Source organism: Chamaea fasciata, unplaced genomic scaffold (genome assembly GCF_029207755.1).
Source record: "Chamaea fasciata isolate MVZ Bird 193981 ecotype frontalis unplaced genomic scaffold, bChaFas1.0.hap1 SCAF_4, whole genome shotgun sequence".
NCBI classification, from domain to species: domain Eukaryota; kingdom Metazoa; phylum Chordata; class Aves; order Passeriformes; family Sylviidae; genus Chamaea; species Chamaea fasciata.
The window spans coordinates 36,742,562-36,767,313 of record NW_027094089.1 but is presented as its reverse complement, the minus strand read 5'-3'; the positions used below and the strand labels follow the sequence as shown (position 1 = coordinate 36,767,313).

Below are 24,752 nucleotides of genomic sequence, written 5' to 3'. Positions count from 1 at the left end.
TGTGTGTGTGTGTGTTTTTTTTTTTTTTTTTAATTCAGAGCAGCAATTAGTAAAACTTCTATGGTGATTTGTAGTATTTATTCTAAATATTAGTTTGACAACTGGACTTAATGAAAATTATTTGTCAGAATTTGAAAAACATTACACTATTATGTGAAAAACTTAGCTTGTTTTGGGGGGATTTTCTTCCTCCTTTCTAGTGGTGACAAGCAGAAATGGTGTGATGTATGTAACAAGCTTGTGGAGCTATACCATCAAGAAAAGAAATATTTAGAGGTAGGTCAAGCACTTTTTCTTCTAACAGTAATTTCCCACTTGATCTAACTACTTCTCATCAAGGAATCCCCACTCTTAGGGGCCACAGATCTCCTTGTGGACCAGAACCAGGAAGAACTGATTTGGACTGTATTTTGTCTTTTCCACTTGGTGAGACTTGGATGCAATCCATTTAACTGACAGAACTGGCAAAGACTATTAGTGTTGAGACTGAAAGGGCAGAATATCATTCTTCCGTTGTATTTCTAGAAGTCAAAAATGGTATCAAATGCATGTTTACGTGCAGTGTGTGTGTCAGGTGTCCTTTGCCTGGCTTGGCCAGTGCTGGGTGTCTGATGAGCATTTCACTTGTGGGGTGATCCCTTCCTAGGCTCTTACTGCATCTTCATTCTAGAGGGTAAGGTGAGATATATACACAACCTTAACTCGAGTGCATGTGTTTTATGTACTGCATTCCCAGCACAATGATAAGAGCACAAAAAGCACCTTCAGAGCAACACAAGTTTTCCAGAAATCATTGTGACACTGGTCAGTACGACAAGGTGGAGTTGTTAAATGCCTGTGAGGTTCAGCAGTAATGTTTCCTGCAATCTCTATAATATTGTTACAGAATGTATATTTTGGAGGTATGCTGTTCACTTTTCCTTTGCTCTTTGAAAAGGCTGTTTTCTGATATGGTGATGCATGATTGTAGTCCATGTCATCTTCCCGCCTTTCCTCCAGCGATGGAAGATCAAAAATTTTACATAGCACAGAGTGTGGGGCTGAAGACTGTTAATTAGCTCCAAAGCCTCATTGTATAGTAGCTTCATAAACTAAATTTAATGCTAATAGTTTAGCATGTGAAGGCATGCTTACTCTATAAGGAACAAGAAACTGAACTTAGTCTTCAGGGTCCTATTTTTTTCCAGTATCTGTTGACTTTTCTACACTGAATTATCAGTGTGGACTGCTACTTTTGTTTTCTTTCTGTTCATTGTGCTCTAAATCTTTAAGTCTACTTTTACTGTTGATTTCCTCTGGGAACCAGAGTCAGAATTCATATACTCTTGATATTCTTTACCTTACTTACTGTGCCTTGGAAGGTGGAGAGGTCCCACACAATGCTTTGGGACTTGCTGTTTATTTAGTCAGGAAGCAGGTAAATCTGAAGAAAGATAAAGGGAGGACATCTGTCTTAGGAATGCAGCCGCAGCTGAAACAAGAGGATAAAAAGGCTGAAATAGGGGCGGGTTTTATGGTAATAAGCGATTATAATATGTATGTAGTGACTGTGTAAGCAACGCACTTGCAGAGGATCGGAATGCACTCTAGGTGGAGCAGTCCTCCATGCATCCCTCACGCAGTAAATAATGCCGATTTCTTAAAGCCACTTTGGTGTTAAAGAGTTTATTCACCCAGTTTTCAGTAAATTTTGGTGACAGATTGACTACTTATACTTTCAGCTCTTTAAAGATAACAGCGTGAGTCATTTGTTCCTGTTGACAGGGGGCTGAAACTTGGCAGAAACTAATAAGGATGAAACAGGAGGAAGGTGCAGAAAAGACAGAGCTTCATCAGCTTTGGAAGAAGATGATCAAATTACTGAAAGACAATACAAGGAACCAGGATAATAAGACTGGGCAGTTGGTAATGTTTCTCACTTCTTGTTCGGCTAGGTACATATGTATGTACAGTGCAACTAGTAATTGAAGCCTGTTTGTCTGGGTTGACTGTCTCAATGTTCAGAGGTACTAAGCTTCTGAGGACAAGCTGGGCAGTTTTACTTTCTGACAAAAACAGCAACTGTGCAGCAGCCTGAGATGAGCCTTAGGTATAATGAGTCACCTAAATTCTTCACAAATTGTTCTAGCATGGTTCGTTCCACAGGGTGTCATCCTTCAGTAAGACTCCTCCAGCATGGATCCTTCTCTTGCTCTCAGATATTCTCACTTGTCTCTCTGCCTGTAATTGGTGTTGCACTGGTTTCTTCCCCTTCTTGAACATGTTGTCCCAGGGTCACTACCAGCATATCAGTCGACAGCATGTCTGTCTTGAAGCCAGCTGGTATCAACTCTGTTGGACATGGGGGAAATTTCTAGCAGCTTGGGTTCTCATAGAACCCACTATTTAGCCTCCCACTAGCGAAGATTTGCCACACAAAACCAATACATTTCACACCTAAACCAAATGTTTCAATCCTTCGTGTGCTGCATTTCTTGTAGGCTTGTTCATTCCGATGCATTGTAAAGTCACCTTTAGCAGATGCAGATCAAAGCAGCTGTTACACCACATGAATCAATAATTTCTTTAAGAAAATCATAGTTTGAAGATTGTTGCAACAAGTCACAAACTACCTGTAAACATTGCTAAGTCTACAATCACAGCTAAATACAAGCGTCAAAAGTTAGTTCTTCAAAACAAACTTCCCCCTACTTTCATCCAAGTTGGAAGACATGGCTTTGTGAGGTTTTTCCACTTTCTTGTAGCTATTCTTTATCCTAGATAGGAATATTTTGGTTCAAATTTTCTTTTTTCCTCTAGATGTTAAGCTTTAGCTTCTTAGAAGGTGTCAAGGATGATTGAAACCAAACAGAATGATCATGAATTGTACTCATCCTGTGTTCTCTGTGGACAAAGTTAATTTTGATTTATCTGTTCTTGGAAGATGAACTTCCTTCAACATGAAGGGTGGAAATTTCTCATCTCCAGTCTGCTTGATGGCAGTATTTCAGAAAGGAAACAATACAAATTGAAGTAATTTCAAATGGCAGAAAATTGAACCCGGATCTCTACTTTTAAGAAGACAAAGGCTTTAACTTATGAACTAGTGTTGAATAGAGGTGCTGCGGGCAGCACTGCTTTCTTTTTTGGAAAGAAAAAATAACTTGATAATATTTTTAAAATGTCATAAACATCAGGAATAGGTTTCACATGCAAATCTAGTTTACTGCAGTTTTGAGTAAAGCACCTGAACCCGGAAGGATGTGGACCTGAAGGCAACACACTTCAGTATTTCTCTAGTGATAAGCTGTGTATAACTTCTTATTTAGCTTGCTTGTTTATAAGCTTGCACTCTGGTGCCTGTGTTCCCCAATGTATAAAACAGTCATGAAAAAAAAGACTAGACTTCTAGACCAGAGTGGAGAGAAGGGCTGACAGCTAACCTTACAGGTTAGTAACCTAATTTCCTTATTTGAATTGGGATTAGGTTTGAAGAAGAATGTATGTTCTTAAAAATTTTACCTTCCTTGTACCATCTTATGTTATGTGGCAGCATATTATTGCTTCATCTTGTACTAGACAATTTATATGCTTTAGATGCTGTATGCTGCTTCTTGATAAGGATCTTGCTTCATGACTTTCTCTGTTTGTAGCATTAGTATAAACTTGATGAGTAGGATCTAGGTAATAACATGTATTACTATCCACTTTAATAACTATCCACTTTAATACAGAGGGACTGGAAGGCATGTCATCTAAGGGACAGATGATAATTTTGGGTTTTCCTAGTTTGGAGGAGACTGAGGGGTGCCCTCTAATGTCTGCATCTTTCTGAGCAGAGGAAGTGAAGAGGGAGGCCCTGAGCTATTCTTTCTAGCATCTAGTGATAGAATGTGTGGGACTGGTTCACAGGAGTTGATATGAGGCAGCATTTCTTTACTAAAAGGGTGGTCAAACATTGAAGTAGCCTTCCTAGAAAATCAATTGATGCCCCAGATCTACCAGTGTTCAAGAGGCACTTGGTCAATGCCCTTAATAACATGCTTTAGCTTTTGGTCAGATCTGAAGTGCTGAGGCGTGTGGATTAGATGATTGTTGCATGTTCCTTCCAACTGAAATACTCTATTCTAGGAAGATAACATTTCCCTAGATTAATTTTTTTTTTTGCTCTCTTGATTTTTTGTTACTTCAGCTTTTGACTGCATTTCAACATGCGCTGCACTCTGCTGACACTGTTCCTGGTGAAGACCACCAAAATCTTTACAAAGACTTCATACAGTGCTTGTCAAAAGTAAGGTTATGTTAAAGTGTCTTTCTCGTAAGAAAATAGGTATGTTATTTCACATCTGAGAACTCACACAAATAATTGTTTACTTTTTTTTCCCTTTCAAGTTTCCTCATGAAGTAGCTAGGTTGGAAAAGGCCTGTCATGATATGATGGCTTTGTACCCTACTATGAGTTACCCTTTGGAAGTACTTTGCTTGCACTTTGTTCAGTCAGGTGAGTAGGATGGATGTAGGCATTTCTGGGGCTTAAATTTTTTAAATAGTTGGTTTTGTGACAATCTACTTACAAGTTTTTACCTTTCACAAAGAGTGTACAAGTACACGCTTTACTTCTGTGTTACGTTTCTGGAAATAAGGTGTTTGATGCTATGACTTGTCATTTCCTAGCCCGGTAACTTGTGCAGTGACTCTTAAGTGACAAAAATCTCCTGTGAGTTAAGTCCAACTCTTTGAAGTCTCAAAGAAAAAATGCCTTATTTGAAAAGCAGCCTCTCCAGATAAATGAAGATTAGGTTCTTAACCTTTTAAGAAAAAATGAAAAGGTGCTAGTCAGTACTCTGAGGTTCACAATGGACTGCACTTTGGTAATTCTTGACACAGATTATCTTTCATCACAAAAAACAAACAACAATAAAAACATATAAACGTTTATTAAACTCTCTTAGAAAGTATGCCTTGTGAATAGGGAATAAACAAACCTGTTTAGATGTATTCTGAGTAGAAAAGGAGAATCTTTGAGGGGAAAAAAATAGGGTGTGTTCAGAAGTGCAGGAGTCTGAAACTGCGCATTACTATTTTGACTCATTTACTAAACAATGTTTAATAAAAACGTAATAGCGTTGGACACTTTCTCATAATTTTCAAAGGTAGTTAGTAGATTTTAGCTTTTCATTTTGTTGTTTAAGGCATCAGAAGCTGATTTTATTTCTTTTTAAAGGAAGGAAACTAAATCAGAAAAAAAATCTGGAAATAACTGTCAGCTTATGTAGAAAAAGACCTTTTCCTGTTTTGAAGAAATGGAATAATGTGGCAAAATAAAGCAAGTGAGAATTTTTCACTTTGTTTTGAAAGCATGAAGGCAAATGAGGCTGAGACTCAAACATTTGTAAAATGTTTGAAAATGCTTTACGTTTTGGAGAAACAGGCAGAAACTAATTTTCAGAGGAAAAGGTTAATTGCAGTTCTTGTATGTTAGCACTGGCAACATCTCATGGTCCTATAAGCCTCTTGGAGGGGTAAGGATGCTGCTTATGTTTTAGTAAGGCAGTTTGTTTAGATCTGAGCCATATGTTTCAATCCTTCATGTCCTGCATTTCTCATAGGCTTGTTCATTCAGATGCATTGTAAAATCACCTTTAACAGATGCAGATCAAAGCAGCTGTTACGCCACATGAATCAACAATTTCTTTAAGAAAATCATAGTTTGAAGATTGTTGCAACAAGTCACAAACTACCTGTAAACGTCGCCAAGTCTACAATCGCAGTGAAATACAAGTGTCAAAAGTTAGTGGCATCAGTTAAAATTAAGCTAAAACATTAAAATATATGGTTTCGTGGCAGGGTAGTTTCAACAAGTTTATCACAGCAAGTTGGTAGGTACACAATGTCTCATCTGGAAGGAAATTATTTTGATTTATTTGTGGCAGATTTTGACATGTGGGCATTCAGCTGAATTTACATGAAAAACATGAAGAAATTAATATATATTTATTAAAAAATAAGTATACCTGGAGTAATTTAGCAAAAGCAGTTATTCAGATTTCAGACTGTCAGTTTATTTTGTTTCACGGTACTGAGTATTTTGATTACTTCTTGGGTTTTGGTTTTTTTATGGGATAGAGGATGATAAGTGTGTAGAGCCTTTGGAAAAATCACTTTGAACTTGAAGGATAATGATCATTTACACAGATAAGGTAAGCTGTTGCAGTTGGTTTTTTAATCTAAAATCATGCAAAACATGTCTTTTTTTAAAACCAGGTATTTTGTCGGAAGAGGCCCTGCACTGTTTCTCTAGGCTTTTGGAGATGGATGCAAACAGTGGCCCAGGCATCATTGGTTTTGGTATAAAATGCCTTAAAGAAAATAAATACAAGGAGGCTGTTAAGAGTCTTACTGAAGGTAAATGTGTAATATGAGATTTAAGTAGTCTGTAAATTGAATACCAGCTTTAGTTTTTGTTGAAAAGTTAGGGACTCTTATACTTACATAGTAGGTTGCAAATTCTAGATTTTAAAAGAATGCTGAACACTCGGTCTGCTTTTTTTGAGATTTTTTAAATATAGCTTTAAGGATAACATTTCTGAAGCTTTTCATTTGTATTATAGCTAGCTCTGTAGTGTTTTAAGGGAAACTATTTTTAATCCTACTGTTATTGAGGAAATAACTATATGAAACACTAAACAGAGGAATAGCAGTAAATGAAGGAATGTGGAATTTATGAAGTAAAATGTAGTGCAACTTCTCTAGTAGAGTCACTGCATTTCTCTGCCTGACCAAAACTGACTTTCCACTGAAGTTACTTCATTTTAAAACCACTTTAACACTTATATTGAGTAAAGACTTACGTTGAGTATCTAGAGAGAAATATTGTAAGAGTTTCTTTCTTTTTTGTTGTTGTTTAACAGTAACCATATTTGCTGAAGACTTGGCTTACTCTTCTGTAAATTAACTTGCTTGTATTGAAATGGCAAAACTCTCTCCACAGTGTTTATAAATATGCTGGTGTTAAAAGGAGACTTCCCACTCTCATTGTGCTGCTGTGGCAGCATATAGTGAAAACTGGGTAAATAATTGGGATTTAAGCATTCAGTCAGACTAAGCTGTGATGTCCTGCATCCATTCTTCTAGGTTTAGAATAAGATTGTTTCTGAAATGGAATTTTGGAATATTCTACAGGGTAGCAACATCTTGCCTAAAACATGAAACAAAAGTTTAACGTGCCTAAGAGCACATGAAGAGGAAGAAGTGTTCCTTGGAAAATAGATTCTTCTGGCTTAAATGGCCATTGTATGTTTTCACAAACGATAGTATTTTGTTTTAATTAATATTAAGTTGCTTTTCTTTTTTTACTTTTACGCATACACTTTACTTACAACAGAGAGAATGCAAAGACAAGACTCTTGGTATAATATGTAAATATGCAGAGTTTGGAAATAATGTCTGCTCCAGTGAGCCATGTGTTTGCATCTTTGGCATTGAGGCTTCCAGGCATTACTTAGTTATATATAAGAAGACAGGAATTCAGTTTTACTGGTAAATCTTTAATTAAGGCAGGTTCATCAGAAAGTTTTAGTATAAGTAATGTTATATATACATTATCTATAACAAAATTAAGCCTAACTTACATGTTTTCTAGTTTTTGCCTCATTGCATGGAAGTCTCTATGTCCCAAACAGTCTAAAATAAGACTCAGAAAAAATTACTGCAAGTCTTACTAACTGTTTAATAATATGGTTTTGGTGGCATTATTGGGAAATAAAGTGTCTACTAGCTACAGTGTCTTTGCATCCCTAAGCAGCTTTTTTAAGTGTCTTTTTAAAACTCTTGCTAGGTTTGCAGAAAACTAACCAGTGTCCAGCAGCCTGGTATTATCTAGCAGAGGCACAGATGAAAATCCATGAATACAGGAATGCTGTCCTGTCCTGCAATCAAGGTAACTGCCTGCTAATTAAAAGAAAAATGGCAGAGCTATGCTGCTTTATGTACTGCAGTCAGTGTGGCCTTTGTGTGGTAGGTCTGAATTAGCAGTAGTCACAGTCCCTTGCTTTTTGCAGTCTCAAGCTTGTGCTGCCTCTCTTGGTTTATGACAGCTGAAAAAGCTCTTATGCTGCTTAGTCTTAGCAACAGAGAAAATGCTTGTGTCAGTGGATCCAGAAAGCTGTCTGATGGTTAAAGTTTAGGTTTACATGTTCTGGTGTGCTGCTTCTGCTGGTAATTGACCAATGCTGGTAAGCGACATATTGCCTGAAACCACAGGGTAGGTGTCACAAACATTTAGCCTGGTAGGTATCATGTTTCAACCTGAAAAACAAATTTTTATTCAAGTTAATGTAAAATGCAGAAATGATACATAGTACAGCTGCATCTGAAGAAACTTATTTAGTGTAAAACTTCATCTGTGCTAGCTGGCAATGAGGGCAGTTTTTGTGATCTAGTGATGCCTGTGCCAGCTGAACAGAGCCACCCTCTGGTGGTTATAAATGAGGGGGCAGCTAAAGTGGACTTCTTGTATGGCAGGGACAAACGCAGTGAAAAATTTCTCAAGAGAGACTTGAAGAAATAAAAGTATACAGACCTGGCCAAACAATCATGGGAAATCAAGGGAAAATACCTCCTGGCAAGGGAAATTCGAAAGATCTATAAATTTGGGTGGAAGAAAAAAGAAAACGGAACAAAATAGGTAAAAAAAGAAATCTATTGGAGAAAGTATGAAAATGAGGTAATTCTTTTCCCATCTGTGTTCAGTGTGGAAGAGCTCAGAGTAACTTTATACCATGACCCTTTTCAGCAGCTTGATCTAACAGTTTGTAATTAAAACAGTATGTGTAAAACAAGACAAGGAAACATAACATAAAGGAACTATGAGATACCAACTTGGGATTTGACTGAGGAAGATAAAGATGAAAATGCTGAGGGGTTTCCATAACTGCTTGCTGAAACTGTCTTGGCACCCAAATGCTTGGAAGTAGATAGCACAGCTCTGAATTTTAAAAAGGGTTCTAGGAAAGTTCAGGGAAACTACTGACAGGTCTGGTATATTTAGTGGTTGAAATAGTTAAAACTGAAACAATAAAGTTAAAGAATTTACGTAAAAAATATTTTAGGGTAGACAGCATGGCCTTTTAAAAGTTATTTATTTAGAACTACTTCAAGGAGCTTATGAGCTCATTGATAAAGGAGATTTCCAGATGGTAATTGGTAAGATCCCTTACTTCACTGTTAAGGAAACTGAGTAGTTTTGAGTTAAGAAGTTGTAACATTGAATGTTCTTTTTTTTTTTTTTTTTTTAAGTAAGTTAAGAGGTAGGGCACAGTATGGAAGTTATATCTGTTTTCAGGCTGGAAGGAGGTGTTCCTTACATTTTCCCTGATACCTGTGCTGTTTGTCAATGCTGAGTAATAAGGTTATAGTTTGCTGCTATGCAAAGCAGACAGCAAGACTTCGAGGTGATTACCAGAGTGCATAACTGAGTGTTAAGACTCTAGAATTTTATTCATTATTTTAGATGCGGAATGATAGAGTTGTGGGAAGAAGTGTTTTCACAAAACTACCCTAAACTCTTAATGAAGAAGAGTGCAGAAGGTCCTTGTTTGGTATGAAAAAATAAGACTGTTTCTTTCCTCTGTGATGCTTTACAGGCAAGTCAAATATTAGCAAATTCAGAGAAGTGAATGGCTAGTGGAACATGCCATCTACACACCATGGCTTTATGAAGTTCAGCAACATAATAAAATCTATGTGTAGTTTTGGTAACTATCCACTCCATCTCAAAAGAAAAACAAGAGTAGAGTTAACGGACTAGAAATAAGGTTGATCAAATGGATTTAAAAATGCAGCATATGAGAACAAGTAAATAGCCTGTCAAGTTCTTTTCCAGCCTGGAGAAGAGATAATTTTGAACTCTGTGTAGATGCAAATGATGTGGAATATAAATAAAGATCAAGTGTTTTGTTTTCCTATGTGAGGTCTGGCTAGTGCCAAATGCAACCAAAACGTCAAGCTCAGAGGAAACAAAACAAGTTTTGTTTTTCAGTGGAATAAGTTAGGTTCCTTGCTAAAAGATGCTGTTGATTCAGGAATTTTTTTTGAGTCCAAACCTGTGTGGGAAGTTGGAGAAGATTTTGGGGAAACATTGCTTTTTACTTAATCCTGTCTTAGTAGCTGTATCAAATGAAACAAAAGCATGAAAAATACATGAAAATAAATAAATACAATTAATTGAGTTAGACAGGAAGTTCTTGCCTTTGGAGAATGGTGATGCTCGACAGAGATGCCTTCAGTCTCTGAGGTGAGATGATACTGTGTATTCAAAAAGTTATCAGAAGTGCAATAAAGGGTACAAAGTAAGTTTTGTACAGGTACCAAGATAAGTTTGTTTGTTCAAAGGTTGTTGTTTCTTTAGAGCTCCAATGAGGAAAATGGTAGCATTTCATTTGTAAGGCCAGCAGCTAGAAAGCAGTCAGTATCCACGTATCCTCCTAGAATTCACTTAATTTTTAAACTTGTATGAATAGAAATTTTACAGGACAGTTTCTTATATATGGGGGAGAGCAGTCTGAATGGTGTTTTATTAGACAGAAAAACGGTAACTAACAGGATTTTTAAAATATTTGGAAGAATGCTGCTCTCTGTACTTTTTCTTTTCTCTTTTAACTTGATGAAAGGTTCTTCTTCTTTACAGCTCTTGAAGCTCTTGGAACTCCTGAGGGTCCTAATTTTCGGTGGAAGAACCTTGCCCTTCAGTTGAAAGCAGAGACTTTGATTAAAATAGCTGATGCTGATACCGCAGAAGAAGCAATTAAAGCACTTGAGCAGGTATTTTTATTGACTAAAATGTTTATGGGGTTTTCTAAATATTAAAAAGTGCTCGTCTTTCTGTATTTAATCTGAGTATTTCTACCCTGGCCTCCTTTCAACTTTGTGGTTTAGACCATTCCTACCATCTGTCATGTAATTCAGACATTTCTTCTATCCCTGCTTTTTCAGGCTTTGCTGCAGCTCTTTTTCATTTGCAATTCTAATTCTAGAAGCTGTCACTTTTGACTTGGTCTGGTCTTGCTCACTGTTGTTGATTCCTTGCTAGTTCTGTGCTGTTACTTATCTTAATTTGAATTTGTGTTATAATCCTACCTCCCATGTCCGTCACTCACTTATCATTAGTCATGAAGAAGAACATACTACTTTAAAAATTGTTAAGCTTTAGCAGAAGTTGCTTTGCTTCCCTTGTTTTTGTCACACTGTTTCATTCTTTGTTGTTGTTCTTCATATTTCTGTTCATTTGTCCTTGCTCTCTACAATACTTGATATTCATCTGAATTATTCTAAATCTGCTCATAGGTAATAGAGGAAACCTCTAAATGCTTTCTTGTCTTTATCTTCATGCAGTCTGTCTGCTTTTGACAACTTTGACTTCTTAATGTGGGGAGAGGATAAATTAATTCTGTTTATTACTTGGTTTTCTAGATTGTAGATGGAAGCAGTGATCCAGTGGTTTTAGCTCTCAGGGGTCAGGCTTATGTAAAGAAAGGTTTAATGGATCAGGCTTCAAAGGTTAGTATTTTTTCTCATTTCTGTGAGCTAAGTACAATTCTTGGTTTCTTAGAGGAAGTAACTAGGGAAAAATGACATCATTTTGCAGATTTCACAAGAACTTCTGTTGTCCCATCCTCACCTGGCTGAGGCCCATGCTCTAGAGGGTTTCATCCATTATTCCCGAAAGAACTATGAACAGGCAGAAAAAAGGTAGACTTCTGTTTTCTTTCTTCTAACAGAGAAGTGTTATGGAAGGGTAGAATATAGTGTTTTGCAGCTTTTGAGAATTTATCCGACCTGACCTGTGTTTGTTTTGTTTAGTTTTCTAAATGCTATTGAGAGAAAGGCTGGAACTGCAGAGTATCATCAGTACCTGGGGCTCACATACTGGTTCATGAATGATGAGACAAAAAAAGACAAAGGAAAAGCACTCACTCAGTTCTTGAAGGTAAAGACTGCTTTAACTGTTGATGTGATATAGAATTAGTGTTTTCCTACATCAAAAGCCGAATATGGAAATACACTGACTGGAATGAGAGACTTGAATATTCTCTTCTCATACATACGATGTATGAGCTTCCAGAGCCTATAAACAAGGTTCTGCTGTGCAGAAAGGCATTGCAGGGAGCTGTGCAGTTACCTTGAATCTCCCTGCTTTTGTTTTCTTCTTTTCAGGTAATTCTTTAGGCCTTTGAACTGGCAAAACTTGGTGGTGATTCCCTCAATCTTTTCTCCTTGGGGGTTGGAAAGTGGAGGCCTCTAGATATGCAGCATATGTCTTTGAAGACCTTTTGAAATGGGGTGGGCAGAATTCAAATTGAAAAAACATGAAGGAAAAAAGTTGAGAATTTTGTAAGGATTTCACTGTCTGTCCAAGGACGTAAGTTGTAAAGCCCCATAATTTATATGCTTTTCCTAATCTTTAGGGTTTAGTAATTGTGGCTTTTTCTCTAATATAGATCATAACATGAATCCAAATGATTTAGCTTGACATCTGTATTAGTAACTTGGAAGTATACAAAATAAAACTCTGGCCACTGTAGACTCGCCATATTTATGGTTTTTACTCATGATAGGTATTGGGAACTCAAATCATTGCCTACTGTTTGCACTTTAATAACAGCAGAGTATCATGGCAAATGTAGTTGAACAGGTCTTTTGGTTCTAAACCATTTTATTCAATCTTTATTATTATTGACAAAGCTGTTTTCTGCTGCTTGGAGGCTTTGGGTTTCTTAACTGTAAACAAATCTGCCCAAGCGCATCTAAGAAGGAACTGAAGCTTCAGAAATGGCTGGAGTTAATAGTGATGTAATGTGGTAAGAATATGTACATAATGATTGAAACAGAGTAGAACATGAAAATTTTGAGATGTCATAAAGATTTACTTTCTCCTAGCACAACTATTTTAGTACTTTATGTAGAAGATGTTGTGTCATGAGATTTATAGCAGATTTTCCAGATATTTAAAGCTCAGGTAATCTGTGCAATTTTAAAATAAAGTTCAATAGCTCAAATATATCACAGATGTGGCTTAAAACTGATAAGCAGAGGCTGAACAAGTAGTTAACACTGAACCTGTCTATGACTATAATGCTGTCAGAATGCTGTCTGATGTTGTGTTCATTTCCTTAAAGGCTGCAAAATTGGACAGCTACTTGGGAAGTGCCTTTTGTTATCTAGGTAACTACTACAGAGACATTGCTGGAGACAAAAGCAGAGCTCGTGGTTGCTATAGAAAAGCTTTTGAACTGGATGAGACAGATGAAGAATCTGGAACAGCAGCTGTCAACCTAAGTGTGGAACTTGGAGACATGGTATTGTACATTCAGAATGTCAGATTACTGCTGTTTTGTTGTTCTTCTATAAATCCTCCTCTTTGAGGAATCACTTCAGGTTTCCTCTGTATTTAAGATCAGGAAACAAGTGTTCTGTCATTGCTTAGCAGCTTTTATAGTTGAACTTGATTCAATTTTATGTTCCAATTCCAAATTGAGTTTATCTGGGGAGAAAGGTGGGAGAACCAAGCATAACACTGGAGTCATCACATGTGATATAGATGGATTTTTTCAGTAGGGAACATAAAGAGAAAGCTGGGGGTTTTCTTTATTTAGCTTGTGTAGCTTCTTTTTTCCATCCTCCACCCTGCTGCTATGGAAAGCATAGAGAGTCATAATAATTTTTTTTTAATGTTTTTTTGTTTACTAACTTGGCATTTGGTGCTTTGTTAGGACACTGCTCTGTCAATCCTGAATGAAGTAACTGAAAAAGCAAGACCTGGTACAGCAAAATGGGCCTGGCTTCATCGTGGACTTTACTACTTGAGAACTGGTCAGCCGTCACAAGCAGTGGCTGAGTAAGACAACTGGTGGTTTGTTTAAATCCTTTTCTACACATCCCAATGATATGGTCTTTGCTCATAGCAAGTTTTCAAAATAAGTTAGGTGATTCTAGCTTGTACTTAACAATGGGAAATGGGTCTCAGCAAACTGTGTCTCTCTTCAGTTCTCTTCAGTTCTAGAATTCACAGCATGTAGTCTTATTAACATAGCAGTGCTTTCTACTAACAAGCCTGGTGACAGGCACAGACAGGCTACTATAGCTCTGAATAGCCAGAGTAAGATACAATTCCTAAAATTGTTTGATGCCCTCTGAAGATGAAAAAGCTACTATGCTTTGTTTAAAAGTTCTACGTAATTGTGCATTTGTGTCCTGAAGAGTAAATAATGCAAAATTAGTGTCTTGAGCATATGCAATGAAAGGAAATAATTTATTTTAAATTGTATCATATTTCATTTAAATAAATTTATATTTTGGTATCTTCAGTTTGCAGGCAGCTCTCAGGGCCGATCCAAAGGATTCCAACTGCTGGGAGTCTCTTGGTGAAGCTTACTTGAACAGAGGTAGCTACTCAACAGCTCTGAAATCCTTCAGGAAAGCTAGTGAGCTGAACCCAGGGCTTGTGTACAGCATTTACAGAGCTGCAGCACTTGAGCAGATTCTAGGCAAATATGAAAATGCTATAGCTACCTATCAAGAAATTTTAAAGAAGACAGAAAACTATGTGCCTGCGCTGAAAGGTAGTATGTCTGAATTTGAAAGTGTTCACTTTTCCTTCCTTTACACACTGTGGTGTTTCAGTCTTTTGGAGGGGTTTTCGGTGTATTTTTTTTTGGTGGACCTTCTTAAAACTCTGTGAAGTTCTTTGACTGTCCCAACAGTGTTCATTTTCTACTGTTCTGATCAATTTAAACAGTTTCTGAATTGAGTTGTTAGAAGTATAGTCTCTAGTAGTTGAGAGAATAACTGTACTGGTGTTACTTCAGTGCATCTTTTCAATGTGTTTTGACTTTGTGTTACTAAATATTTATTCTCCTTCTGTTTTAGTGTATCTTTTGGGTAATTTTGGGGAATAAAATCAATTTTGTTTTTTGATTACAGAGCATCTTGACATCTGATAAGCTCATGATCTTGGGACTTCTGCAAGGGGGCCAAGATAAAGACTCTTGCAAAACACTGTTTTGGTATAGGTGCAGGATTACAATAGTGTGAGGAGGGTTGCTTCAGAACTGTCAAAGTAGTACCGAGAATGAATGGTACTCATATCCAGAATCGCTGCTGGTACCAGCAAATGCATAAACCAAGCAGTTACTATTTCCAAAATGTTAGAAATTGTGGCACATGATCCAGCTCCTTTTTAGTAGTTGGAATTATTCCCAGTTGTGGTGGGTTGACCTTGTCTGGATATCAGCTGCCCACCAAGCTGCTCTGTCACTTCCCTTCTCAGCAGGATGTGAACAAAAGACAAAATAAGATTGAAGAAGCTCTTGGGTCAAGATAAATGAAGTTTAATAAAGCAAATGCAAAGACCACATGAAGAAGTGATGGAAAACAAAATTTATTCTCTACTTCCTATCAGCAGATGATGTCCAGCCACTTCTCATGAAGTAGGACTTCACTCTGCCTAGTCATTGCTCCAGAAATCAAATGTGATAATAAGTGCACCCTCCCCACCTCTTCCACATTTATTTCAGCTTTTATGGCTGAACAGATGTGGTGTGGTATGGAATATCCCTCTTGTCAGTTTAGGTCAGCTGTCCTGGCTGAATCTCGTCTCAGGATTTTGACCACCCCCAGCCTAATGCTGAAGCAGGGAATTTTGGAAAGATTGCCTTGATGCTGTTCCAAGCACTCCTCATCAGCAGCCAAAACACTTACCAGTGTGTCTTATCAGCACCTTTCCAGCTACCAGTACATATCACAGTACTAGGAGGGTTGCTATGGGGCAAGTTAACTCAGTATCAGCCAGGCCCAATACACCCTATGAAGTAAATTCTTATATAAATAGGATTAAATAATGTTGGCTTCAGGTATCCTTCATTGAAGACTTTCCCTTCTGCCTACCCTGACATTCTTTATTCTTTTTGTTTCTCAGGATTGATTTTTGACACATGTAAACAGAAAGTTGGTGTATTTGTCAAAGATGTAATCAAGCAGATTTCTCAGGAGGGGTTTACTTAATATTTTAAGACAATAAAGCTTAAGTGCTATTTTTTATCATTAATTAGGTTTATTTTAATAGCCAAATGATTCTACAGTTGACACTTCACAAGATAGATTAAAAGCAAAGTCTCTGTTGTGAGCATTGTGGGTCTTTTGATTTTGTTACAACGTATGCAGAGTATAAACTTTTTCATAAGGCAGAATGCTGACCAGGCTTCTGAGGTCCTTCCCAGCTGTGCTTTTAAGCATGTCATAAAAGCATTTCTTTTCACAGAGGATATTTTCTCTTACTTTCAGGACTTGGTGAGTGTTATCTCATGCTAGCAAGATCAGCCCTTGATAACTATTTTGATAGGAAGGCTGTGGATTACATAGAGCAGGCCCTTGCATATTTTACAAGGTTGGTACTAAATATTCACTTAATTAATTTCTGTTGGAATTGTGGGTTGACAGGCAGAAAAATAAGAGTTAAATGTTTGATAATTTTCAGTTAAACTGAATCAAATGGGCTAGGGCTTCTGATCTAGAAGTAAGAATGTGTTTATTAAAAGTGGTTTGAATAACAGATTCTAAACATAGGCTGCTTAAATGAATAACAGTTAGAGAGTTTCTGTTGGGTTTTTTTTTCTTCTCAAAGATACAGAGTCATTTGATTCTAAAAAAAGTGTGAAATGACACAGAGTTCTCTTGTGTAGTCCTCCTGATACATGGATCAGGGAGTAGTGTATTCCTACCAAAAATAATGGATAAGAGGAAAACAATTCCTTCCTTCTCTCAGTCTTTTTATTTTGCATTTCATACAAGACGTCCTAAATTAAACCTTAGAATAAGTGCAGTTAGGTGAAAAACTCCATCAAGTTTCTGCGGATGAGTAATGTCTTGTAATATGACAATGCAGGAGTGCATGTAATCAGCTAACATGTTGGGGTGTTTTTGTTTGATTGGTTTTTATTGTTCTTTTCTTTTAAATTTTGATCTCTTAGACTTATAACTTGAATAGGAAGAAACTGGATTAAATCAAACACCTCACTGATTAACTGTGTTTTCAGGTTGTGCCACTCTTTGAAGTGGCACTTTCTTTCAGAAAAGGATGTTGAAGTGTCTGAGTGGCTTTTGTGTGTGTTTTCTTTGTAATTGTAGGGCAGTAAAGTACCGTTCTGATGTATCTTGCCTCTGGAAACTGTTAGGAGATACCTGTACTAGTGTGCATGTTATTTCACCAGCCAAAGTGAATGTTCAAGTACTAGGATTCCTTCTGAGTAAAAATGCAACCAAACAGATGCTGAAGAAAATTGAGCTTCTCACACTGGGAGGAAGGTAATATTCTTTTATTGTCAAGAGCTTCTCTGCTGTTTAAGACTCCATAGAGTCTCAAGTATTCTAGAATATTTAATTTGTAGAAAATGAAAGACATGCTGATCTGTTGATACCTGCATATTAGGCAAATAGATTCTCATGCTTCTTCCAGGTTACATTACTTATTTCAGGGTATGTTTCCTGTATTGCCACAGTTTGTCAGCACCTGCTCTTCTCCTTTTTGTCTCCAGGCCCATGACTACATTCTCCCTGCTATTCCACAAATCACACTTGTTTAAATGCAGTGGTTGTGGTATTTGCTAACTAATTCTACCAGGACAACTGAAGTTCAAAATAATACTTTCAGCTTTCTGTCTTTGCCTCTTTCTTGTAAAAAATGGCATAAATTTGCTGTTCTGTGACTCCCTCTGAGCTTTTTTCATCTGGATCTGTAAGGCAAGAAATGCAGCTGCTTGGTGAATCTCAACCATGATCTGTAAAGTCAAATACTTCCTAGGGGGAAGCCTGATGAACTGTTAAATGAGTGATGTTTGTTTTAAGTAAAAGCATGCTTAATGTAACTGACAGAGCTTTGATTTAATACACACCTACATAACCACACCTGTGGTTTTGTAAGTGGTGAGCACTAGAGATTGCCTTTAGACCAGGATGTTTCTGATTCAGACACAATAAATGTCTGAATGAAAATGTACTTATTGGTTTTTTTTGCTTTCAGTTCTTGTCTGGTATTGTTTGTATTTATGCATGTTTACTTGATTTAGATTTTTAAGCACTCTTTTGAATGCTTTTTCAGCTTTCTGCTCTTCATGTAGAGACTTGGAATGATGATTCTGTGATTCATGTTTCTGTAGGTGTTATGGCAGAGCTTTAAAACTGATGTCTTTGCCTAGCATATGGTGTGATCTTGGAATAAATTATTATCGACAAGTGGAGCACCTCATAGCAGTGGGCACTGACATGAATGAGATCTGTGAACTGCTAGAGAAGTCTTTGCAGGTATTGCCTGTATTTCCTGGTACATTCTCTAAATTGATATTTATGCTTCTCTGCATACTCTCTCTCTACACAGTAAAACTTGTATCTCTGAATAAGTAAGTGCATAAAGTCTTAATTTTTGCTCTCCTAATCATTATAATCCACATTTCACTTTCTTCCAGTGTCTCAAAAAAGCTGTGAGACTTGACAGTAAAAATCATCTTTATTGGAATGCACTTGGTGTAGTTGCTTCTTGTAGTGGTAAGTCTTCAGTGACAGCCCTAGATCTCTAATGTCCTAAATTAGAAGGCAGCTTGACTAATGTTGTTTTGAAATTCAGTTACATCTAGGTCTCCTTTTTTCTTTCTCCCACAGCTATTGGGAATTATGCTCTTGCTCAACATTCGTTCATCAAATCTGTTCAAGCTGAGCAAATTGTAAGTGCTGTAGACAGCTGCCATCTGTTTCAAGTGGGCATTCAAGACGTTTCCCCTGATGCACTGCTATTTCTGAGGAGTGTAATAATATATTGGTTTTAACTTTATTCTGTTTAGAATGTTGTTGCCTGGACCAACTTGGGGGTTTTGTATCTGGTAACTGGAAACATTGAGGTAATCTATTTTCCATCCTCAAGTATAATTTTCCTTTCTGTTCTTTTTTTTTTTTTTTAAGGGTGTATATGGGGATGGGAGTGTCCCTTTCAAATTCAAAAAATATATGTCCTTCAAAAGAAATTAGATTGGTACTTGAGGAATGGAGGTAAATTAAAAATTTGTTCTGGGGAGCCAAGGTTAAATGAATTGTGAACTTCTGCTTAATTGGCAAAGTTGCTTTGCAACAGCTGGAATGAAAACTTAGTGGAACGACAGAGTAGCAGTTAGTCAAACCAGGGTATGCCAGAATTGGCCAAGAACTTTTAGTTGTAGGTCATGGACTGAACTCCCAGTGTTAGAGTTCCCACAGATACCTACTTTCTGCTCATCAGAAAATATATGACTTACTGTAATGCTCTGATCTTCAAAGTTTCTCTGGAGAAAAATTAGAGTACATCTTAAGTGAAACGTGAAGCTGTCATACAGTTAAAGTACATCCTGTCTTGTTTGCTGGTTGGAATTAGAGATTTTTTTTTCATTGGAAATATGATGATCAGAATTATTTTTAAGAAAAATAGCTTGATACTACAGTCTGCTTACTGATAAGTCTGCTAATACTAAGACTTGGTTCACCTTGTGCTGAATTGAGGGAGGCACTCTTAAGCATGTGTAGTCCATAGGGAGATGACTTGTGGGTGATAATCAGTTTTATTCTATTGAAAATACGTTTTTATTTTAAAAAAGATAATTTGCAAAACTGGATACTCCAAGAGTCAGATTTTTAAATTGTTCCAAGGGTTGATTTAGCTTATGAATTCTCTGTCTGGGAAGGAAGTATATTTAGAAGGGAGGGAAACTTCGATATTGTGAAGTTCTCTAATTTTTTTTTTCATTTTCTTTAAGACTAAACTGGTTTATTTGTCTGGGTAATGCATTGTTCTGTGTGGTATAGAAGATGTTTTTCGTAGTGACCTAATTCTGTCCATTAGATCTCTTCTAATATTACTACATGTTAATACCTGTGTGTACTCAGAAGTGCTCTGTTACCATGCCAGGCAGTTCAACAGCAGTGTTATCTTTGGTTCTACAGCAAGCTCATGAAGCCTTCAAGGTAGCCCAGTCTCTGGAACCTTCTTACCTGTTGTGTTGGATTGGACAGGTATGATGAAAAATCATAAAACTGCACACAAAAACCAATTGTCAGAGAACTTAAAATTGAGCCAAATAACTGGCACTTATTCGTGCTTCTAAAAATTATGTTTTAAGTTAAGGGAGCTTCTACTTCCTGTGTTTCCATAGTGGCAATACAATGGAAGCTACTGTGTTCATCAGACACACTCATATGTTTTTCTGCCTGATACTGTGAGTTCTCTAGCAAACTGTTAACAAAACAATCACTGTGCTCTGTGATTTTTATAGACAACTGTCAACAAAGCACTGTCTTTATAATGTGATAGTTACTTCAAGCCTCAACTATACCACTAGTTCATTGTATGGTACCACCCAGCTCTCATCTCAGTCCCCCTTTCTAATGCCTCTGTCAGAATAAGTAAGCTTCTAATGTACCTGGGACAAAGCACTTCTCATTTTCTGGGAAGTCCATTCCTCCCTGCCAGTGAGAACTGATGTGGTCCTTCTGATACCTAGGCCATCTGTGAATAGTTGGGATACTTGTGACTTCTGTAATCATTGTAGGTGAATTTCATAATCCCATGCTGCCTCACCTGCTAATAATATCTAATTGAAAACTGGATTCTAGGAAAGACCTAACACCATCAAATACTGAAGTTCAGCTCATGTCAGATATTGTTATAAATTGTTTTAATACACACAAGTCTTTGTCCTGAAGAATGTAGAGTAGCAGACAAAGAGTTTAAATTACTGGTACAGTGGAGACTGCTTGTGTTCCTCCTGTGTTCATTTTGTTTTTAAAACCAATCTTGCTTGAAGACAATGAGAAGAAAGTGTCTTCATGTTGAATGATTAAGATATGCCTGACATAATATGTGCTAAGGTTTTTGTCAATGTCATAATTTTTAAAATACATGACCCCAGGACCTCTTGCTTCTCCCTAGGCTCTTATTGCAGAGACCATAGGCAGCTATGATACAATGGATCTCTTTAGACACACAACTGAACTCAGTATGCATGTAAGTGTAACAGTTGTATTTTTCTGAAGTTTTTGTATATCCAGTCTCTCTACTTGGCGGATAATTTATTTTTTTAAACAGGCGTATCTTGAATAGTGAAATAGCTACAGCCATGTTTCAGATGAGATTGTCTCACTTCTGTGTTGTTGTTTCTGACTTACACTGGTATTGTATAGCAGGCTTTATAAAATCCTTTAGTCCCAAGGGTTCAAGAAATCAGCTCTAAAAGTCATGGAGAAACAATCTCCATGTTCCGCAGAACTGGGCACAGATCAAAGGTGTAAAATATTTCTGGAGAGAGCAAGGATATTGCCAGGACCCTGAGTTCCAAAAAAAGTGGAGGACTTACTAATTCATAGCCTTTTTTTGCCTGTTGTCCCTACAGTGATGCATCACATTATATGAAAATGTAAGAATTTTCTTTGCTCAGAGAGCAAGTTAAAAGTATGTGTGAAGTAATTCAATTTGGTATATTCTTCTGCTTAACACTGATGCAGATTTTTAGCCAAAACTCTGTCCTAAGGCATAGAATTATTATTATTTTAATCTGTAAATATTTTGCTGTATCTTGAGCAGGTTTAATGATTCCTAATTTGGGGGGTGTCTGTTTGTTTATTGAGACTGAGGGAGCAAAAGGCTATGCCCACTGGGTATGTTCAACGCTGCAGGACAAAACCAACAGAAACACTGAACTGTATCTGTACAACATTGTTCAAATGAATGCTATACCAGCAGCCCAAGTGGTCTTGAGCAAATACACAGGTACGTGATTTAAATACCTCTTAACCTGTCACGCCTAACAGATGCATTCAGAGTGAACACACAGAACACTTGTATTAGTTCTGGACAAGAGAGGTCTGGGTAAGGTGGGGAGAGGCTTTTTAGCTGTAAACTGAAACAGGGTAAGCAGACCACTGACCAATTTTTCCTGTCACACGACGATGAAATGGATGTGGGTTCTGTCTGCCTCCTCCTTCCAGCTGTTTCAAAGACCAGCGAAAATACAGACCAGAGCCTTGTTACGCTTCTCAGAGGGTGTTTGCTCTCAGACTCCTTTTGCATGTGTCTGTATGCACATGTGAAGACAAATGCCAGATCCTCTGCCTCTGTGGTGTGATGCTTGGCAAAGGATTATTCCTATGTGCTGTGTAGCATATGATTTTGTTAACCTTCAGCAGGTGATGGACTCCAGTTTTGTGCACGGAGCGTCCCCATTGGGTGTGTCTAGCCTGGAAAGCAGATAGAGCAAATGCAGATTTTCATTAGTCTGCAAGTGTTCCTGTAAATAAATCATTTGAATAATGTGTTGCTGACTTTTGAGAGCTAGAAAATTCATCTCACTGTAAATGAGATGAATGTCAAACTGTATTTCTTTGCGCCTTGTTCTTTAGGGGGCTCTGGAGAGCCTTCCTTCCTAGTCTGGGAAGAAAAGTTAGTGGTGTGAGATGAGTTGACAGCTGACAAATTTGTGCCTTAGCAATTAATTAAAAATGACAAAATGACTAATCTTGGAAGGAACCATAATGGGTCATCTGGTCTTACCTCCCTGTTCAAGCAGAGCTATGCTACAGCACATTGTACAGAACTGTTTCAGAGTGTATTAAAAATGAAACATGAGATTCTACTAGTATTTTCCTGGAGTCAATGCAAGGTGAATACTTTTCATTACAAAAAAAAAATCTGCCTGCCGAAAAGCATAAAGTATATTGAGTGTATTATGCATTAATGTTACATCATAATATTTTAAACATTTTTTGAGCCAACCTGATGTCATGTTTTGGGTCATCTATCTCTTCTGTATTTGCCTGCAAGCCTGTCAAAATTATTCTAGTGACCAACTGAAAAAAGCATTTGGCAAAGTGTTTGGTGCATGTACTGTATCTTCAATGTAGCAATGTTTCTGTAATGCTTTTCCACAGCTTACTGATCTTGTTTTCCTACATTGTCAATTCCGATTTTCTAGAAAGAAATCCAGATGATGCTTCTGCTTTCACAATGTTTGGGTTTTTGAATGAGTATCTGCATTTAAAGCAGCAGGCAGCCTATGCCTATGAGAGGTAAACTGTACACCCTTGGAAAGCTTAGAAAAGCTCCTTGACCTCTTTTCCATGCACCAGCTGAAAAACTTAATGGCTTATCTTTTCCGTAGATAAACTTTGCTTTCTCGGTTCAACAGAACATTTCAACTAAATGTATTGTAGGGGTGGGTGTGCAGATGTTGTTATTCCAAATTTGAAAAGGCAGAACACAGAACTGGAAAAGTATTGTCCTAGGACTTGTATGTCTTACCAGGACATTAACTAATTCACTTTGTGGGATTTAAATGAAATTGAAGGAGAAGGCAAGCTTGGTTTTAGCTTTATTCTCTATCCCACTCTAATTAATAAAGGTGGTTGGCCTTTGGGTTTGTTTTGGGATTTTTTTCCTTCTCTCTTCTTTTCAAAGAGGGGAAGGTGTCAAATGAAACAGTATTTGGTGAACGTGCTTGTTGATGCATTAAAACAGTAAAATAAATTCTGTTTAATTAGCATAGAAAAGCTTTTGCATAAAATAGTTGTTCATTTTGCTCTAAGACTGTTCTCAAAATATGCATCTTGTAGTCAGATGATAAGTAACATTCATTGTGGTTAATTTTAGGGCAGCTTCACTGCTGAAAAACTCAGAGGATACTGAGAAATACCATACAGCAATGCAAAACTATGGCAGGTCACTGTGGTAAGTGTCTGTTGACTTTCTGAGCCCCTAATTTCAGCTTTGGAGGTAATGAATGCAGTGGTAAAAATATGGTGAGGCTTAAGGTGGAAGATGGTTACTAAAAATAATCTATTAAACATTATTCCTAGCTGTAGACAGGTTTGACTGAACTTCATATTTGCACCAGAAATAGGTAGTGTAATTTAAAAAAAAAATCATATTTCAAGGAATTGCTGTATGTCTTTACAGACTGTAACATATCAGTGATTCCCTTATCCTTTGCTTGGTACTAACGTGCCCTAGTGTAGTATATATAATATATTATCTCCACAAATAAATTGTGGGATTTTTTTTTTTTTCAGTCTTGACTCTTGAGCTATGTAATAGGCTTAGTCTGAATAAAACTGCTGCTTCAAGGTTTGTTCAAAATCTCTTGTACCTCCCCTTTGAATTTGTATTGACTTTCATAACCTGAAGCATGTGAGCTTGGGGTGTTGTGTGCATTTATGTGGTGATCGTTTCTGCTGATCAACCCTTTTGCTGTAATCCTACTCACAATTCTAGGTTCCCTTCATGATGCCTTTCTGGTTCTGAGGGTATGCAGGACAAGTATGTAGACCTTCAAATTTCTCTTTGGTATGAGATAGCTCAAGGTCTACTAATTAAATGTTTGTTAGCTCTCTAGGGAAACCTCATATACTCTTAAGTTTCTGTACATGATACTGAAACTCCTAAATTGGGACAAAGTGATAATTCATTAACTTCAGGGAAGATTTTAGGAGCAGCTCTTTAGACTCCTGAAGTCTCACATCCAAGCTCTATGTGTGTTATTTCATGTGAACAACTTACACAAGATGAAATCTCTAGTAAATGATAAGTAGTTCTAATAAAAACAGTCCTGTATTGCTCTTTCCATAGTGGTCTTAGAACAAGAATGCTGTAATCTCTCTGTGCATGCATTTTCCTGTCTGTGTGCATAATCTGGGGTTTTTTTGCAAAAAAA

General features: G+C 37.1%; 1 protein-coding gene across 2 annotated transcripts in view; it reads left to right on the top strand.

Moving 5' to 3' along the window:
* The window catches only part of SKIC3 (SKI3 subunit of superkiller complex), a 48,217-nt gene that overhangs the window by 3,703 nt on the left and 19,762 nt on the right, over positions 1-24,752 (top strand). For both annotated transcript variants that reach the window (XM_066181291.1, XM_066181292.1), the window contains exons 5-28: positions 201-276; positions 1,765-1,905; positions 4,172-4,270; positions 4,372-4,480; positions 6,244-6,384; positions 7,817-7,918; positions 10,667-10,800; positions 11,449-11,535; positions 11,624-11,727; positions 11,839-11,965; positions 13,155-13,334; positions 13,749-13,873; positions 14,344-14,597; positions 16,318-16,420; positions 17,161-17,337; positions 18,189-18,333; positions 18,495-18,573; positions 18,688-18,749; positions 18,867-18,923; positions 19,996-20,064; positions 20,981-21,055; positions 21,676-21,817; positions 23,019-23,112; positions 23,693-23,770. In XM_066181291.1, the coding sequence (XP_066037388.1) occupies positions 201-276; positions 1,765-1,905; positions 4,172-4,270; positions 4,372-4,480; positions 6,244-6,384; positions 7,817-7,918; positions 10,667-10,800; positions 11,449-11,535; positions 11,624-11,727; positions 11,839-11,965; positions 13,155-13,334; positions 13,749-13,873; positions 14,344-14,597; positions 16,318-16,420; positions 17,161-17,337; positions 18,189-18,333; positions 18,495-18,573; positions 18,688-18,749; positions 18,867-18,923; positions 19,996-20,064; positions 20,981-21,055; positions 21,676-21,817; positions 23,019-23,112; positions 23,693-23,770 (2,760 nt within the window). The remainder of the gene's footprint in view (positions 1-200; positions 277-1,764; positions 1,906-4,171; positions 4,271-4,371; positions 4,481-6,243; positions 6,385-7,816; positions 7,919-10,666; positions 10,801-11,448; positions 11,536-11,623; positions 11,728-11,838; positions 11,966-13,154; positions 13,335-13,748; positions 13,874-14,343; positions 14,598-16,317; positions 16,421-17,160; positions 17,338-18,188; positions 18,334-18,494; positions 18,574-18,687; positions 18,750-18,866; positions 18,924-19,995; positions 20,065-20,980; positions 21,056-21,675; positions 21,818-23,018; positions 23,113-23,692; positions 23,771-24,752) is intronic.